The 19,667-nt window shown below is 35.9% G+C and overlaps 1 protein-coding gene across 4 annotated transcripts in view; it reads right to left on the bottom strand.

The window, feature by feature from the left end:
* The window catches only part of DGKA (diacylglycerol kinase alpha), a 110,046-nt gene that overhangs the window by 8,981 nt on the left and 81,398 nt on the right, over positions 1-19,667 (bottom strand). For all 4 annotated transcript variants that reach the window (XM_072408534.1, XM_072408525.1, XM_072408552.1 and 1 more), the window contains 14 exons: positions 12,829-12,878; positions 11,995-12,069; positions 11,188-11,307; positions 10,972-11,089; positions 9,906-9,994; positions 9,677-9,796; positions 6,756-6,854; positions 6,093-6,179; positions 4,607-4,680; positions 3,438-3,512; positions 3,253-3,338; positions 2,727-2,816; positions 827-987; positions 235-299 (listed from right to left, as the gene is read on the bottom strand). In XM_072408534.1, the coding sequence (XP_072264635.1) occupies positions 235-299; positions 827-987; positions 2,727-2,816; positions 3,253-3,338; positions 3,438-3,512; positions 4,607-4,680; positions 6,093-6,179; positions 6,756-6,854; positions 9,677-9,796; positions 9,906-9,994; positions 10,972-11,089; positions 11,188-11,307; positions 11,995-12,069; positions 12,829-12,878 (1,309 nt within the window). The remainder of the gene's footprint in view (positions 1-234; positions 300-826; positions 988-2,726; positions 2,817-3,252; positions 3,339-3,437; positions 3,513-4,606; positions 4,681-6,092; positions 6,180-6,755; positions 6,855-9,676; positions 9,797-9,905; positions 9,995-10,971; positions 11,090-11,187; positions 11,308-11,994; positions 12,070-12,828; positions 12,879-19,667) is intronic.

Here is a 19,667-nt window from a genome sequence, read left to right as displayed (position 1 = left end):
TGAAAATATGGGAAAATATGCACTGGTAATGGCCAGACAAAAAGTTTTCCTAACTCTTGAGATAGTGGTCCTATGAAAGCAAGGTGGGACATTTATTTTATAAAGATTACAAAATGGTAATGGGGGATTTGGGTGAATGGGTGAATTCACCTAGGTTTTTAGGGGTGGAGATAAGACACTCCAAAAGATGAATATCCTAAATGTAGCACCCCTCCCTTAGTACCCCATATTTACCTGCTGTTAAACTTCTCAGGATATTTCTCCCTCATAACATGGAAACGATGTGCAATTGAGGCATCCTGTAGATAGGAATTAATATAAGCACTTTCTAGAGAGGTTTAAGGTCTGCTTAAAGATTCAACAATTTAGAAAAAAAAGATTTAATTTTTATCAATCACTTTAATTAGCAATTTCTGTCCAGGCGAGTTTAATTTTAACTGTTAATGTCAAACACCCTTTAAATGACATTGGATAAAATTGGTGACCAAAAAAATCCAACAGGACGATTCCAAGCAATGTTTTTAAAGGGTTTCCATTTTTTTGTAGTCATAGAAGATGCATCTACTCTTCATTTCTATCCCTGCATTCATCCCCTGATGCTGGATAGTGGTTGTTAATGTTAAGCGCCTGTTTAAAAAAAATAGGCAAAAACATTATCTTTAAAGTTGCTCTAACAACTAGTTTTTTTTTGTTTTGTAGCAACTTTGTACTAGAAATCCACTGGAGGCAATAAGGTTCTAAACAACGAAAAATCACAGGAGCCAAAAAAGCATCAGGGTTCAAATCTAAAACATGGTAATGTAGCAAGAAAAGTAAGGATTCATACCACTCCAATGGAAAAGTAGTTGTTGATGATCTCATATGGCACAGGATCTCCTTTCTCATTAGGGTTCTCAGGTGTGACCTCGATGTTCCATCGATCCATTAAAAGAATTGAACTGCTTTCAATGTCCTTTAACACCTTTACTAGGTTTTCTCCATCATACCCTGCAAATATTAATGCCATGAAATAGGTCTTCACTGGCAGACCTAATTTTTCATTTAGCTAGCTACAAATCTCAATGGCTTTGTGGTTGTAGAACTCCTGTCAAATCAAATATTACAAATATTTAAAAAAAACAACTGTATTGTCCTAGCTTTATCATATCAAAGGAAAACGTCTACTAAACATGTTTATTATTGGGTACACATTACATAATGCTTTATTTCCAATGCAAACAACTAGATCAGAAGTGAAATGAAAATAAATTATAATTTTTTATAAACTAATTTATCCCTATTTGATCAGTTGTGAAGTGATGGGATATAACATAAGAATTTTTAAATAGTAGGACTTTTAAGTTACACACTAATTTAATAAACAACCTTTTTTTGATAAAGAAGGGGGAAATAGGTAGTGAACAATTACACATTTTTCTCCACTGCTAAAGGAAAAGCATGCTGAAGCTCGTAATGTTCTCTGTAGATTCCAATAAAATAAGATCACTGTGCTATGTCATGTTATAATCCAGTGAGAGATTGTTAATAGACATGTGTCACCTAACTGGCAATCCTCTACCAATGAAGTTATTTCCCTGTATCATTGTGTTGTTGGAATTTACATTAAGTTTGCTGACTACACTGTACTACTATCTGCGTTTCTCCTGAAGAAGCTATGCTAGCAAAACGTGTTGAGCAACACATACATTTTTTGTAAAACAATTGGTTTGTTTTACAAAAAAAAAGGATTGTTTGACATTGCATGATTTATACATTGAGTGTTTTTATTGTTTTAATTATGTCTTAATAAAGTGATTGATTTAACTTTTACATTGTACCTTAAAAGTCCCACAGATTTATATAGTGTTGTAAACAAAGGTAAACGTGTTCAATACTTATTCCCTGTGCCTTTCCACTTTATTACACATAACTTAATTTATGGACGTATTTGTTTTGATTTCTTTGTATGTGTGAATTATTTGGGTTGTAACTAACATCTGGTGTAAATTTCATGTCAATCGCCCCATAAAAAATATATTTGTTTTTTAATTATTAGTGTATACCCTAAAAGTCCCACTAAAATTCGAGATGTGGTATCAAATGTAGGGTCTGTCTTACTTGTTCAAGGTGTTAGAATTTGTTGGTAAATTTTGATCGGAACTGCATATGTTGTACATTTGATCAATCACTTTGACTTCTCTCTCCAGTACACAAACCCATCTAGTTGATTCAAACACCAATGAAATGAAGTTCTAAACAGTCAAAGTTTTTTTCACCCTTTTCACAAAGTTCAAGACATGGACTGGTTGTGAGTTACTTTTGTATAATAAAGAAATAGGATAATGTATTAATTGTGTGTATTTATTATTTCAACACAATTTTAAACACATTAAAAAAATATCTTTTTTATTGGACTTTACAGTAGTTGCTATTTAAATTGAAATACTCTAAGGAAAATTTGATAATGAAATCTGGTAGGCATAGAATTACTTTTATTATGAGATCCCACAACATTCAGTATTAAACTAAACAGGATCCATTCAAATCAGTAAACAAACAGCATAACTGCTATGTCACAGGCTGGTAGTTCCATGAAATAAATGCCAGGCCAAATAATCAATGGAATATGGTATGCACTATATGTATCTAAATTTATTATATGTATGTGTCACCACAAATCTATTTTCTGCTCAGGAAGGACTGGCTGCATTAGTATGAGTGTACTTGGAATAATATACAGAACTCACCACCTCCCCATCTTAGACATCGAGCTAGGTCATTCCCAGTGCCCAGTGGCAAGACAGCTACAGGAGGCCTTTGGGGAAGACTTGCTTTATCTAGATAAAATACAAGGTAAAGAGAAGATTGCAAATTCATAAAACACATGGAAGTGTAAAAAAAAATCAGTACATTTGTCAAAAATGTCAATACTTCTGATGACTATATACAGATGCTAGATATAAACTATGTTCTACCACTTTTCACACAAACACAAAAAAGAAACATGCTGGACTCTTATGGTACCTTTTTGTAGACTTGATATATACATTGCATTGCAAGAATGGTCAAGGGGAATTTTGATACTTAACATTAACTACACATTTTATAAAGATCTCCCTCTCTCTGGGTGTTACTTCTAAGATCCAAACAATGTATAATAAAAATAAATGTGAAGGTATAGTCAACTAAATTTTTTAATAGGTTGAAGAATGATTCAATCCAATTAATTGATACACCAAATAGGACAGCCTAATTTTGATTAAAAGTGGTTACCAATGGCATCCAAAATCCAACCGACTGTGCCATCCCCGCCACATACCAATACCCGATAGCTGGGGACATCCCGAAAAAAGGTGAGCCTAGTGATAGAAAGAGAGTGGTTGTCACAGAGAATTGACCAATATTTGTTAGACATTCTTTAACAACGTTACTTTGTTTCTTGACTCAAATGTTCTTACCCAGGTGCTGGACCACCCTTCACGAGGTTATATACTTGACGAGGGTTCAAGAGATACTGGAACTTGCGAAGAACTCTACAGTAAATGAACAATATAGACATATAACAACATTTAAACTTCCAATACAAAACTGATATATAAAAGTTTGTATTTGTTCTAAAAGAAATGTCAATCAAGCAAAAGAACAAAGGCTTGCATCTCAAAGTAAACAGAGACCACCTTCTCTAAAGTAAAAAAGAAATAAAAACACTACAAAATAATTAAGAGATTATTCCATGTCCATAGCCAGAAATGTATATACGTGCTGTAAGGAATTGGTTTAGTAAACAAAGTAAGACTATAGAATAGGCACTAATGTATAAAAATTAACATACATTCACACACTACTCACAAATCATTGTTACTGTCCTTTTCAGGCCTGAGTTAAAGCAAAACCTAACTGTAAAAGTAAAACTTTTGTGAGCAGATGGGCTTTTTTATGCATACCTAATATACTATGAAGTTGATTTACTAAAGTTTAGGCTGTTCACTATGAAAGGGATTATTCACTTAAATAACATGAAGCTCTGCTGACTTCAGCTATTCAATCGTATGCAAGCCAAAATTATGTTTTATTTTGGTTTGTTTATTTTTCTGTTCTGCAAAAAAAAAAACTTATATGCCTATTTGCAAGCTAGTAATGAACTTCTTCAACATACCTATGTGCTGAGATGAATGAATGAATGCTAAGGGATAAAAAAAGTTCTGACAACCTAGCTCAAAAAGGCGAACAATCTAAAACATGAAAGAAGCCAAAGAATAAAGAACAACCTTTTCCTCCTTGCTATATTTTTAGATCCCTCCCACTGTTTCATTCCTCTGTTAAAGCCACAATTTCAAACCCTCCTAATCCTTTGTTTTGGAGCTCCCTCAGCATTCTGGGAGAAAAGAGAGGAACACACATTCTTTCCCAAAAGCATGTTTTTTCCCCCAAAAGCGCCAATAAAGCAAAAGTGTGCCGACCAAATAACAGGGGAGCATGACAGCTCTAAGTGGGCAAAGTGACAGTGTGTAAACTCTGGCCTATAAGGTGTCCAATGCTAATGAAGTAATCAAATTAACTGAAAAGTTCAACATATCATTTACAGTCTTGTCACTGTGGACTGGATCTTACCAGTATGACAACTCACCTTTCTCCCTGCTTTCCTCCACTCTTTGGGTTGACAAAGACAAGTAGTGGGTGTGTATCTATTATTGGGACTATCTGTAAATACAACAGAACATGCACCAGAACAGGAAACCACAAACCCAGACCTACACATGTGTACATTATGAACACAAAATAAAGTAGAGTTCCTGGCCTTTTTAAATAATCAGTGAAAAAGTGCCCTAATATTTAAGAATAACAGTAGGCAAAGGTTTTGTGTTTATATCTTTGGTAAAATTTACTGTATAAAAAGTGAAACTAAACCTTACATAGAAAAAACAAAACAAAACAGATGTGTTCTTTATTGCAAAAAGACCTAGCCTGACCCTTAGGCAATAAAGCTGTTTTTTTTATTTTTAGGCTTAGTTACATTTTAATACAGCAACGTTTAACAGCAAATGTTTAGCATGTTCAATTTGATGTACAATCCTCACATACAGTAACTGGCTGTCAGGAATGAAGGTAATCCAGTTTGCAATTGCAGAAATTACAACATTCCAGCCTGCCAAGTCAAGATCGGGTGAAGATTTTATACCCAAAAGAGGACCAGGGTGAAGATGTTGGCAAGAGTGACAGAGAGAAATACTGTAAACTCAGGTAAATAATTCCGAACAAGCAGGTAAGCTTGTTTGCTAAGAACCTTGCAAAAATTTTAGTTGTAGGTTTAGTTACAGCTCAAAACAAATCAGATAACCTTTGCACAACGTTTTACTTATTAGAACCTGGTACTGTATTGCATGACCCCAGTGCAATCTTAGAACGACAATGTCTAATTTTGGGGTGACTGTACAAGCTGGCAAAAAAAAATGTCACTTTTTCATAATAATTCATTTATTTTCAACATGCTTTTGATCAAATCATCCACCAAATTGATCAACCTTCCACCAGTAACATCCTATCTACCATTAGTATCTTTATAGTTTCATGAGGAATAGTGAGTACTAGGTGGAAAAAAAGATTTGGACAGCTGGTTGACTAAAGTGGGCACTGATACAGAATGGTTCTCAGACACTGCTACTAAACAGACCTTCACAAAACAAGTTTAGGTAAGTCTAAGAGATTGTAAGATGTCTATACAACATGATTGTATAGTTTACAGCTTGCCTCCTTCCCATAGTAAGAATTCCCAAATATGAAATAATTTGATAGACTGTAGGTCTTCATTAGTGAAACGTGCTTGGCACTGCAAACCTTTTCTATTTTCTCCCTTCCACATCCACATGTAAGATTCCATTATTTCTGAGGAGTGCAAGTTTTTATTAAGATTGCATGGGTTTGCTCCTACATCCTAAAAACATACTGGTAAGTTAATTGGTTTACCCAATTTTGGGCTTAGACTTTGATTGGTTACTGGAAGTTATGCATGTTCCACACTTTGCCTCATATTAACATGAAAAGCATACAGCAGTACATATCAGGGTGCAGTAAGGTACAATCTATATAATAGCTAAATTTTATATGGTTCTCACTCGAAGTGCTTGTCCTTCTGCAGTGCTAAATGTCTGTGATGTTTCCTCTGAAGTTGCTAAAAGATTCTTCTGACTGTTTTGACGTTCCTAAATAAGAGGAAGTAGAAAACAGTGAGAAATTACAGGTAAATAAAAAATGTGTGACTGAGAAAATAGAACACAACATTTTTAGCCTAACAAAGTACACAAAGACCAATCAGGTGTTAGCCATATCTAACCAGCATTACATAAATACAGTTGGAATAGGACTGGCTCCTCTAGACACGTCCAGTTCTGGTTGTTAACAGTAAAACCTCAACTGTAATTTTCATTCGTTTTTGTTCTATGTACACAGAAACAATAAAAAAGCAATAAAGCAAACAAATGAGAAGTAATATTTCTCTTTGAAAAAAAAAACACTATGGAAGAAGTCAGTTACACTGATGGCACAGTGAAAAAGACCAAATCATGCAGGTTATTTGAATAAGTCAATGCAAATTACAAAAACTTTATGCAAAATGAAGACAATCATAATACTAAAGTAGATTTACATTTTCTGCAGTTAGACCAAAAGACAATTTATTACAGGCTATTGTAAGTTATTTACTTCTTTAATTTCATTTTGCTTAGAAAAGCTTTATGAAATAAACCTTACAGATCTGCGATGCTATCAGTTTTACTTACCAGAATTCCTGGATATATGGAAGAAGGTGGCAATATATGGTCTCGTAGGATGCCGCCATCACACTTTAGAGGCATTTGGGAAACACATTCATCATGAACCTAAAGTAAATTGAAAGGACTTTTAAGAGGGAAGCAAAGCCATCTTAACAATTGGTTTTACTGTTAACACTAAGCAACAGGTTTTCCATCTAGCACAACTTTGTTCTTGTCTACTTTGTTCCTATAATGTCACTATCTCCACATACCCCCTTTGTTACCATGTAGTTTACGGTTAGTTTTTTTGTTTTTTTTCAATATATTTTTATTCAAGGATGTATTATTATGCAGCAATATACAAAAGAAGGTTACAATAACATATGTAAACAGAATATATACACATTTAGGTTAACAAAATAAACATGTATAGTAACTTCAAGATCAGTTTTCTCTATAACAACTGGGGGATCTTTATCTAGCATTCCCAAGGTATACCATGAGGTATGTTCAAAGGTTGTTATTATTTGTTGTTTTATGCGGGCGAGTTCCTATATATGACTCACATGTTTCCAAAAAATCTAGAGACCTAGGACTCCTTCTCCAACGAGGCCTCTATCCAGGCGATTTTAAAGACATGGTCCAACTTTTCTCGGAGTGTGGGTTGATCTGAATTCAACCATTTATGTAATATTGTTTTTTTGGCCACTAAGGAAATGATTGATAACAGAATACACCTGGTTATTTGTGCACCATATAGATCAAAAGTACCTGGGATTGCCCATTCAGGGGTTAAGAGTACATAATTAATTACCGTATTTTTTGCTTTTTGCTTTTTGCTGCTATTTTTTTTCTTCCCTTGGTGCGTCTTATACGACAAATGTGTTATAAAATAATTAAAATAAGATACTCACCCGATACCCGATCCTGCGTGTGTCTCCTCTCCTCTCTGGCTGCAGCATGTGTCTCCTCCTGGCTGCAGTGCAGAGCGAAAGAAGCCGGCACAGCGCCCCCTGCTGATCCCTGCCCTAACTGCCGAACAGTGGAAAAAAAGGTAAGAACGGCACAGAGTGATCAGAAGGGGAATTTGACACAGAGTGATCAAAAGGGGAATTTGAATGGCACAGAGTGATCAGAAGGGGAATTTGAATGGCACATGAGTGATCAGAAGGGGAATACCGGTATGAATGGCACATGAGTGATCAGAAGGTGAATAATCTTTCAGAATCTTTTCTTTCTAGATTTTCCTCCTTTAAATTGGGTGCGTCTTATATTCCGGAGCGTCTTATACGGCGAAAAATACGGTAATGAGGAAGAAATAAAAGTTTAGATTTTTTTAATATATACTTGTGTAAGTACTTTTACCTTTCATAGACAATCTAAACAAAAAAACGCAAAGTGATAGGACAGTACCATAATTTATGTCAGCACCGTCCAGCACTTTTCAGTAACCAACTGGTTGTTTTGGGTGGTTAGTGAAAAGTTAGGTCACAATACAGGGGCCGCCACACACCTACAGCTTCTTCCCACCTGGATGGTGGGTTTTTCTGGGCAGAACACTGTTAAGAGATAACTTTCATTGCCTTCAAGTGGCAAATCAGTAGTACGTAGATTAAGATGTACAGTATTGTCACAGACATAACTAACAACTAAAAAGAGAGCTTGACTGTGTAATATAACAAAAAATATGATTAGCTAAAACCTTATTATTAATTTCCTAGACACTTTAGTTTGTTTTTCTTAGCTATAATAAAGTTAATTCATTCTGTAATACATATAGGTGGCATTCTTGCTATTACTTATACTTCAAATGTATACAAAATGTTTCATCACATTAAACATATATATATTTGCTTTTCAATTTCCCTTTAAAGTATATTACATTACACAAATTAGAAAGGCATATTGCAGGACCCATCTATTGCTATTAAAGTAAGTACATTTTAGTAATTGAACATTAAATCTTAATGTGCATATATATTAAATAATGTCAGTACTTCCCTCTACATTCAGTAAGTATGTGCAGTTCTAAGCCACAGTGCTACAAGGTGACATTGTTAAAAAAAGCTTTTTACAGATCCTGGTTTTTAATGGCCTATGTTAAATGTAGACAACTGCCAGGGGCAAATGTCTAGCATCAGTGCAGCAGTCTCCTGGCTTAGTGATTCCCTGTGCCAGATCACTCAACAACCATTATGACTAACAATGAGCATGTATACACATTTTAAGATGAATTTGACCTATACTAAGAACAATTTACAGTCAGTCCAGCAATAGCAGTTAAGAATGCTAATTGCCTAAATTTAAAGCTGAAACAAGTATTCAGATAACTGTGTGACAAGTTGGTTTCTTAATGCCCTTTCATCAACATTAAACTACATATTATGACCTCTCTTTTTATGGGTCATTGGGTACTGCTCAGCTTACTGTTACCCTGTATTCTGCAGAGGTATGGAGATCAATGTTCAGTGCTTTTTGATTCATTCTCTTCATCTGCACTGATTGCATTGATGCAGAAGGCAGCTGATGTAAATGATACATATAAAGAATTAAAAAACTAAAGATCTGCAATCATAGAAAAAAGAAATGTAAATGGTGCCTAAGTAGTACCCCAAAAGTGAACTATTGTTTTGAAATTTTTCCTGAAAAATAGTGAACTTCCTGGAACATGAATGTGCCAAGGAACTCCTGTGATCTGCAGTACATCTGTTGTCTGACCAACAGTGAGTTTTGAATAATAGGAAGGGCCGTGTGTCACATTATAAACTGTGACACTGTACAATAATGATCTCTTCCAGGCTTCCAGGAAACTCTGCAAAGCATGTAAGTATAGGTCTGTCTTCATTTTCAGGTCCTAAAGGTCCTTTAAGATGGCATTAACATTCTGCAATTTTGTTCAGTTTGTTCTGTAAATCTATATGTGTGTTTTGATGAATTGGTTTCCTTACCTTTACATGACACCAGACACAACGTTGGCCAGTCAGACTCTGGAAACTTTTTATCTTTTTTTGACATCGGTCACATTTGCTGGCCTCACATCCACCTCTAACCCAGATGTGAGTCTGTCCCTAAAAAAGTAAGCAGGTTTACAATACAAATTAAGCACACCACATTGTGTAAACAGCATACATATCATGAGAACAAAGGAGATTACAAGCACAACTAAGCTGCACTTACACTTGCATCTTTACGGGATTTGGCGTAGGTGCTGATACAGTTACTTGGTGCTTTGCGAGCACAGCGTTCATGCACAGTAAACTTACAGACTGTGGAATAAAAACATACAATACTTGAAGCTGAACTTATTGTACAAATAAGAAGATAAAACTAACACCCCGTGAAAAGTTTAAATGTCAAAACAAACTCCCCCGCAGTACACTTTTTCTGCCAGTCTGAACAATATAAAACCCATCTCTCTCCTCACCCTAAATTGAACTTTGTATGTATGACATTGACATTGCCAGATTAATATCTGTCTGGATAAAGCCTTTTACTCCCATCATGAAAAAAACATTCTCTCCATCTTTTTTTTAAATATATTTGATACCTAAATAAATAATTAATAGGATATAAAGTTTAACTCTTAGTTTCATTGGAACACATAGCAAATAATAGAGCAGGCTTTTGCTGTTAAAGAGGAACTAAACTCAAAAGTGCCTAAAACAAAAAAAATACACTTACCTTTAATCACGCAGTGCAGTCAGTTGGTCTGGAGGTGTCTTCCATAGGGTCCCCCGTTGTCCCGGTATCAGTCCCTAAACACCTCTTCTTTCTAGATCTTCTTCCTGATCTTCTTCGACCTACGCATGTGTGAGATCGTCAAATTTTTCTTTTTTCACAAAAAGCCTCTTTCTGCACATGCCCGAGATGCTTGGGCATGCGCAAATGGAGCACCCAAGAGCCTCCTGGAATGTGTGACGTAGGTATCCCGTCACTCCCATTTATTTCCGATCGCCTAGGTGATCGAGAATTAGGGGGCGGTGCTGGACCTTTTTGCGGTGTTGCACTTAAATAAACCTAAACAAACAGAATTTTTACCTAACATAAAAGGGTTGTCTACCCCTTTATGTAAAGTGAAATTTCTGAGTTTAGGTACACTTTAGGCTATTAATATATTATAGCAAGAAGTATCCCCCCTTGCTAAAAAAAGAGGCCAGTATCAGTGGTCACTATCTACACTTTTACTAAACAGTTACATGTTATCTGTTTATAGATGTAGCTCCTGTTTTTTGTGTCTACTCACATGTGCAGCACAGGCCTTGTTTCCTGACACCAAACAGCAAAGCTTCACACACATTACAGTACACAGGTCGGTTAAAATGTTTGAGCCGCCACAAATGTTGACCATCATCTTTAATATTCTGTGTAAGAGAAAACAAAATGTAAAAAAGAAAATTATCCCAACACCAGCAAAAACCATATAAACAATAAACTTTTTGCTTCTTAACTATCTACATACAGCGTCCATTCCAAGCAGCACCAGTAGGGGCACTGTGGTGAGCCCTCCCTTGAGCCATTCCTCATAGGATACGGTTCCATTGCCATCATAATCCACCTGTCTCATCATTTCTTCCAGCATCTGAAGAATGAAAATGTTGGCAAAAATGATACAGAATATACAAAACATTTTATGGAAATACATTTGTATGTCCTTTATATATATCTTAGTTGTATCAGTGGTGGTCATAGACAATAGTGGCTGAACTGACTTGGGGTACCTGCTGGCTGAGGACACTGACATTTATATTTGATACACATCTGCAGAATGAATTGTAAAAATCTTCCAGAAAATGTCTTTTTTTCAAATATAAAATAATTTTGTTCACTTTTTATGGGTGAAGGGAGAAAACTGCAGCCACTACAAGATTACAGAACCAGAAATTTTTACTGTCAATAAATGGTTTTGGTGCTTTTTTTTGTTCAAGATCAGATGCCTTCAACCAAGTTGCCATTGATAATGTCACCATAATCTGTTAGAATTATGGCAGTAATTTAATAAGAAGGATGACAAATGGCAAATAACAGTCCCAAAGCCCTAGAAAGGAAGTGAAGAATGCCAGGGCTGTGCAACCATCATAACAAGCTTTTATAAAATAGATTCTTATTATGGATGAAATACTTTTTGAAATTGATGGCCTTTCTATGGAGTTATTGTTGGTTCCTACACCTACTGCTTGCATCTATTTGACTATGATGTAATAATGGTTAGGACATGGGACAGGAAGGGTAAAAGTCTATTAGAAAACGTCAGTAAAATATTACTTACTGGTTTCAGCTCAGTGATATCCCAATCCAAGTACTCAGCAACTCTCATCATTTGCGTTATAATGCGATCCACCTCCTAACATGAAAAAAAAATCTCAGTACAACATTCAAGAAGATAATTGATCACAGTACAGAGGTAAAGAAAAACAATTCTACAGTAACACACACATTATTCCATTTGATTTTTTTTTCCCCCTTAACCTTGCATTTTTACTCTCAAACTACCACGGAAGAAACGTTATTAAATATATTAAAGCACTTCCCAGTCTCTGTGCAGAACTTTGTGGCTATAGTAAACTATATAAAAGTAATAATTAGTAAAATATGACAATTTTGCAACTATTTAGCATCTATACAATTCACAAACCCATATGCTTAATTTCCTATTTGCTGTACTGATCAGTAAACTATAATTTTGAAGGTGAAAATTAAAATTTATACACCCAGGTTTATGAAAAAATGTTAATTACCCATAACTCCTAGGGCTTAATAAAGAAAGCTTTTTGTCATTTAGGTGTAAATATAGATCACATTTGTCAGAACATTGACCATTAACACTAGGCTGTGCAATGGGTTTTTGAAAATGAACACATGGTGTTTGTTATGTAAGGGTAGCCCATAAATGGAAAGGTGCGTTTAGGTACGATCAAAACCCAGGGATGAGAATCTGCATTTTTTTTATTTGATTGTCATATTCAAATCTCACTAAATACAGCTAAAATTAGCCATCACCTTTTTTGAAAACAAGGTTCCTTATCCTGATGTGCAAGCTTTGTGAAATGAGCCTGATGTGAATAAACATGCAGTACATATAGAAAATAGAAATAAAACTTACAGAACTATCCAGAAGTCCATTGCTGTCCTTATCATATAGTTTAAAAGTAACTGTAAAAGAAAAAGAAGTGGTTTGTTAGTTTAATCAAATGTCCATATATAAAAACTATAAAGGGTAATGAGCCTTTGTGACCAAAAGATGGCGACATTTCACTTTACATCCAAAAACCGAATCATTGGATTTAGCTATTACTATCATTTTAATCAAAATGAATTGAATAGGAGACTTAGGAGAGAAGTATTAGGAGACTAAAACATGGGATTAGTGAAGTAAAACTATGCTGCTATTACAAATACAATAAAATCAGCTTGTTTGTATTCTTTTACAAATTCTGCACAGTTTACATGAAGTTACATCATTTCTAGTTTCCAGTTTCTAGTTCAATGCAGTGGCTGATCGCTAAAGAGATTCTTGCTCATTTAACAGTAACACCCATCGTGCACATTACAATCTGACTGTATGATCTTTGCATAATCTCCTTTAGATTTAAAAAAGGGTGGGAAAGGTTTTTGTTATATGTTCTCTCCTGTTTTGGACTTCCTGTGATATGGTTGAAGCCACCTCTAGTAGGTTATATAATAAAGAAGATAAGGTTAAAGAAAAGAGGTTTGTTTGCAGGTCACGGAAATGCTTAATGGACCTGTTTGTATATTTGTAGAAAACGTGTTCATACACAATACAAGTACAGATTCAACATTTGTACAAAAACGCCTGTTACAATACTCACAGGGTTCAGGTGTATTTTACATATACATATATTGACGCAATATTCATATAAGGCAAAGTAAGGATAACGGCATATTGTCGTACGATATCTGAAGCGTTTCGCCACAAAGGGCTTCCTCAGGGACAGATTATTGTATGGGTGTAGCGGTCTAAACACATATATTCCAAGAATCAATATACATATAAAATACAATCAAGATACTATTTACATGTGTATGTGCAAGGACCGCATTATATTCATAGACAGTACATAATTTCCGTGAGCCGCAAACCTCTTTTCTTTAACCTTATCTTCTCCTTTAGATTTAATAAAACGGAGTATTTTGAAGTGCTATGATATGTTCAATATGTAACCAAATAGGCAAACCCCTTTATTATAAATAGATATTAGTAAATCCAAAGGAACTCCAAAGCTAACCTTTCTGTTTCATTCAGTTACACACACGGCCTTCTGTCAAATGCTCTTATTGTTATAGATGACCAAACACATTAATTACCAGGCTTTCTGAGAAGTTTTTAGATAAGGAAGTAGTGAATTCCTAACCCCTAATCTATTATAATCTAATAGTATTTCCATGTTGATAATTTATTAAATATGAAAGCAGCTGAATCAACCTGACAGCCAGGAAATATAAAACAAACATAAGCTTTGTCCATGCAAGATAAAATAAGACCTTGTGTTGATGAGGTTTTAGGCTTGATTGCATTTTGGAAGACTTGAGGGATGATTAAGAATTCATTTAAAAATGAATTTGACCTCTTCCTGTCTTACTTAAGGAAGGTTTAGTACGCTGATAGACTTGTATAGAAATGCAAAAGCCACTTTTAAGACCCAGTTTATAAGAAGAACAAACTGTACTTGCCTTCCTTTGCTTCCCTGCCAATTCCTTTAGCAAGTAAAGAAAAGGAAAAACCTAAAGATGAGAATGGCGTCTCTGACCACAATCCCCGAGGCTTTTTCCCAGCCTTCACAGTATCAGCACATGACGGGTTGAAATACTAGCAACCAGTAAGACCCAATCTGAGTTATTCTGAGCTCCAAAACACAACAGCCTGTCAAGTGTTCTGGAGACCAGAAGGTTTTTCTAATCGGTCATACAACCATGCTTATTTTCCAACTACGGTAACAGTATGAATTCAACTAAGGTTTAATTACACTACGAGGACTATAATTTTAGCACAACCCAAGATTAAAAATGGGATATTTTAGATGTATTGCATATGCAGATATTCACACATATAGTTAAAACACCCTTTAAACAGCAGTCCTTTATGACCATCATAAGAAATCCCTGAAAAAATAATTGTATTTGTACAGAGTCTTGTGTTACCTAACATTTATTCAACACATTTTCTATTCACTGTTTTTTGACCACATTGTATGAACATCCTTGAAAAATTGCGTCTTGTTACCATGGGACTGATTTGAATATACAGTATATCTGGGCACAATTTCAATACATGTGAATCTCATTTTTTGTTTGGTTATATATCTGGAAAATAGGTTTGTTAAAAAAAATCTCTCCTTTCCCTGTTGACTATACCAAATGATTATAATATCTACACACCCTCATTTACACCACTTAGCAGGCCCTATTGGGGGTCTCTCGTATCCCCTCCTAAGAACTACCTCAATTATTTCTATCACATAGTGTACTTTACCCAACACAATTCCTTCTCCTATGGATGGAAATCTTCCCCATGTGCAAGATCTGGTACAACTACATGCAACTTCATACATATGTTTTGGATATGCCCACAATTCATCAGATACTGACAGAAAATCAATGTTGATGAGCTTTTGTTAACTTTAAACTAGTTTTGCATTCCCAAACAACTATATGGGAATGCAAAACCCACTTGAAGCAGGGTAAATGCAGGTCTAATTCAGGTGAGATGCACCTGACATTGAATAAAGAGCTCAACAGCTTATCAAACTGATATACTCAACACAAGCCCATTGACACAGGCCCCAAATAGTATCAAGTTAAGGCTTTGCCCTACACACTGATTTTCTAAATCTCCCCATGACTGAAGATGGACTATAATGGGAGAATCTGAGTTATCCAGCAAACCTGGAATGAATCTGGTCCAGCATTGAAGTTATTTGACAACTGATGGCAAAATTTTTTTAAGAAATTCATTCCAGGTTTGCGTGATCACCCAGGTTCTCCCATTATATTCAACCTACTCTAGTCTGGAGAACCTAAATAAATCATGCCTGCTGTGTTTAAAGCCTTATGAGAAACCTCTGTTATTAGATACTTATATAGCTATTACCAGATTATTTTTTTTGGCAAGCATTGGCTGCTCAGAAACGCATGTTCCCTGCTCCTTGTAACCTGACATGCCATATTTCCACTAATGGCACTATCCTGTGTGAACCTGATATATAAAATAGAGGATGATCATCCTTATGTTTACAAATGTTCCTTAGCTGATGATGTTAACACTTTGAATATTTTCCTATTGATTTTTATTACTGTATTTTTTAAAACCATAATTAAATTATTCTAAACTATAAAAAGATACAAGGTAATCCTCCCCGTGATACTACCATTATACTAATGACACACCACATCCTTTTCCATATACACTTTGCTACGCCTACCTAAAGCTCATAAAGAATCATCTTTGTACTGTAAATTGATAGAAAAGTCCTCATTTATTTTCTCTTCACATGTATATTAGACAGAAGGTCAAGGAGACACAAAGGTTTCTTTTAGACTGTTTAGTTTATTTTTTGAGGTTGTATAGGGTTGGATCCTGATAGATGGGAAAGGGTGGGACCTTTTGGGGTTTGGGTATGCTTCTCTACCTGTAATAAAGAAAAGGAATGGGAGGATAAAAGTAAACCTGTCATTTTGCTCTGCATGAAATAATGCACAAGTTCACTTTAAATAAAAGAGTTTAGCACTGGTAGCCTTCTATTAAGATTTAGAGCTCTGACTCTAGTGTAGAACTATTGTATTAGATGTGTGAGCATGTTTTATTGGATGTTGTGGGTGGTCCACTGCTGTATTTTACACAAAGACTAAATATTGTAATTTTCTATATATAGAAGCTCATTCTAGAAGCTAAATTCCAGTTCTTAGCTTTCAGCCCTCTTTACTTTCTCCTTGGCTAAAGATAGGAACATGTTTCAATCATATTCAGACACCTACTTACAGCCAGGCTTCTATATAAGGAAAATATATATAGAAAGCAATAGTTCATGGTGTCGTTCATGCCAAGAATTAAATCTGAAGTTAGAACGCCAGCAGTGATATGGAAAAAGACATTAACGGGGGTTATGTTAACCTAAAAAGGAAAGAAGGAAGAATTATATTTTTAAGAAGTATGATAAAATAAAAGGTACTGGGAATACCTAATCTTGGGGATGGAGGTGCATTTAACAGCTCTTTTTTGTAGATTTCTGGTAATAGGGTGTAAGGTAAGGATGAACACAAGTCAACCTCCTTCTCTTATCAAAATGCCTCTTTGTTGGCTTTAAATGTTTTTTTACTTCTTTTTCAGCACACCAGACTTCACAATTACAACAGCATTATCATCAAACTCTGAATAAAACTTTTTTTTTTATCTTGAACACTGTAGAGTGAAACAGAATCTCTATTAATTACAGTGCTTCTTTCTCACAGTGTTTTACCAAGTAACCAGACGTTAATTTATCTGTAAATAGTGTGTAAACTAGAAACATACCAATAAAAACTATAAAATATGTTTCACAAAACAATTCATCAAATTCGTTCCTCAACTTTTGGATTCATTTTCAAACATAAAAACCTTTATAATAAGTTCTCAAGGTTAATTAAAAGAGATCTTTATATAGTTCTAGTGGGTTGCAAGCTTAAACCCAAGAGAAATCTTAAAATAGTTAAGTACCAAAAATAAACCTTTCTATCTACACTATCTAGCTTGGTGAACGCCGTGATAATTCACTTTGCAAAGAATAGTAAATCATGTTCAAGGATTCCAGGAAAATAAAAAAAAAGATGTTTGCTTGCATGTGAAGAATAAGCCCAACTTTGGTATTAGCTGCCCTACGTCCTAACTGCACGTCAGGGCACGTGAGTGGGACGTCACAACGTCAGTGCTGATATTAGGAAAATGTAGATATCTTCTGTTATCCTTGCGATTACTTTTTATATAATATTTAGATTTCTATAGTATAGGTGGATTGTTCTTTTTCTTCAAAGGAACTTGGTGCTGGAAGTCCTCCCTCTGCCATCTAATTCGATGATAGGGAAAGGCTTGAATTGGGAAAACGTATAGTGCCCAGCAAGTGTTCAAAGACGGAAGCTTCAGTCGTGTCATCTGGACTGTGAAGTGAGGGTTCAATGACTCTCCCTGGCCTTCTAGCTCCACAGGGGCCTGTCATGATCCTGCCCACTCCTGCTTCTGATTACAAGATTATATGATAGTGTCATCTGGAGCAGTGGTCGCCAACCTTTTCAGACCTATTACAACTAAATGCATGGTCCACGCATGCGCAGGGAGCCATGTGTCACCTAAAGGGGAAGGAACTTCCCCCAGAGTGATGTCATAATGCCATGACCCGCCCACTCTCCCATTGCAGGTCTCAGCCTGCGATGGGAAAGTGGGCAGCTTGTATTCAGAGACACAACCCGACCACCGCCCTGAGTCTGCAATCCGTACAAGAGACGTAGTCCGCGACTCTGGTCGCTGGGGGAGGCGCACCGCGGTCTTCTAGCTCCACCGGACCACCAGTTGGCAACCGTTGATCTTGAAGCAGTTCCAGGAACAATAAGAGCTCTTCTACAGAGCCACTGTACAATGAATGAAGAGTTGGCTGTGGGGTGGAGTGATACATGATTCACAAATGGCTAGATTAATACGGTTTGAAAGATGAGGTTGACTAAATCTAGGTCCATTTTAATACATGTAGATCTAGTTTAAAACTGTAAAAAGGTCACAAAGCAGCTACAAAGGGATACTATTAATTGCCTTCAACTAAATTGGTCATTCTACAAATTTAGAAAAAAAGTATAGGTAGAAAAAAATCATCAAACACTGTAAAGTGATGCAGAGTTCAGTGCTGTTCAAACATTGATTCTCAGCAGACAGATGTTTGAAATGTACATTGAGCAGCGCCAAGTGATATTATGGCTGGATTCACAGGATGAAAGATTAGCCTAAGAGAGCAGCAGGCTGTATGTTTACTGAGCCACACAAAATCAATATGCGAGTTTCTCTATACTATGTTAAGTGAAAAAAAGAAAGCATTCACTGGCTGCATTAAGTGCCTCTAGTGTTTTCAAATCCTCTCAGATGGATCAGATACCTTGCAGTGGTTGAGAGGCTTGCATATTTCTGTGACCCTGAAAGTACCCCGGGAAGAGTTCTATGCAACAGGTAGAGCCATCTTCAGCAAATATGTCAATGGAAGAGACCAAACAGAAAGTGATTCACCTGTCTTATAGGGAAGGGGAGGAAAAAAGCCCAGGGCCTAAAGATCGGATCTGCAAAACAGTATTATAGGAGTAGTAAGGCACCCAGGCAAACCAGAGCACATAATTATTAAATATTATTATTATTATTATTAATAAACCGGATTTATATAGCGCCAACATATTACGTAGCGCTGTACATTAAATAGGGGTTGCAAATGACAGACGAATACAGACAATAAGACAGGAGGGGACGACCCTGCCCTGAACAGCTTACAATCTAGCAGGTGGGGGAATTAACACACAAAAGGAGGGGAGATATGTAGTGGTGGCAAGTAGTGACTGTTTAAAAGACAGAAGATGGGTAGGCAAGTTTGAAAAAATGGGTGCTCTTTTAAATGAGCAGTAAGCTGAAAAGGACAAGGAAGACCATTCCAGAGAGTTGGGGCAGCTCTAAAGAAGTCTTGTAGCCGTGCGTGTGATGAGGTTATGAGTGAGAAAGTCAGCAGTAGGTCAATAGAGGAGCGGATAGAGTGGCTGGGGGAGTATTTTTTAACCAGGTCAAAAAGGTAAGTGGGAAATAACTGTGTAGGGATTTGAAGGCAAAGCACGGGAGCTTAAATTTGATTCTAAGGTGAAATGGAAGCCAGTGAAGAGAACTACAAAGAGATGCAGCAGAAGTGGAGCAGAGGGAAGGATGGATGA

The sequence above is a fragment of the Pyxicephalus adspersus genome, chromosome 1, assembly GCF_032062135.1.
Source record: "Pyxicephalus adspersus chromosome 1, UCB_Pads_2.0, whole genome shotgun sequence".
NCBI classification, from domain to species: domain Eukaryota; kingdom Metazoa; phylum Chordata; class Amphibia; order Anura; family Pyxicephalidae; genus Pyxicephalus; species Pyxicephalus adspersus.
This window is presented reverse-complemented; position numbering and strand designations above follow the sequence as displayed.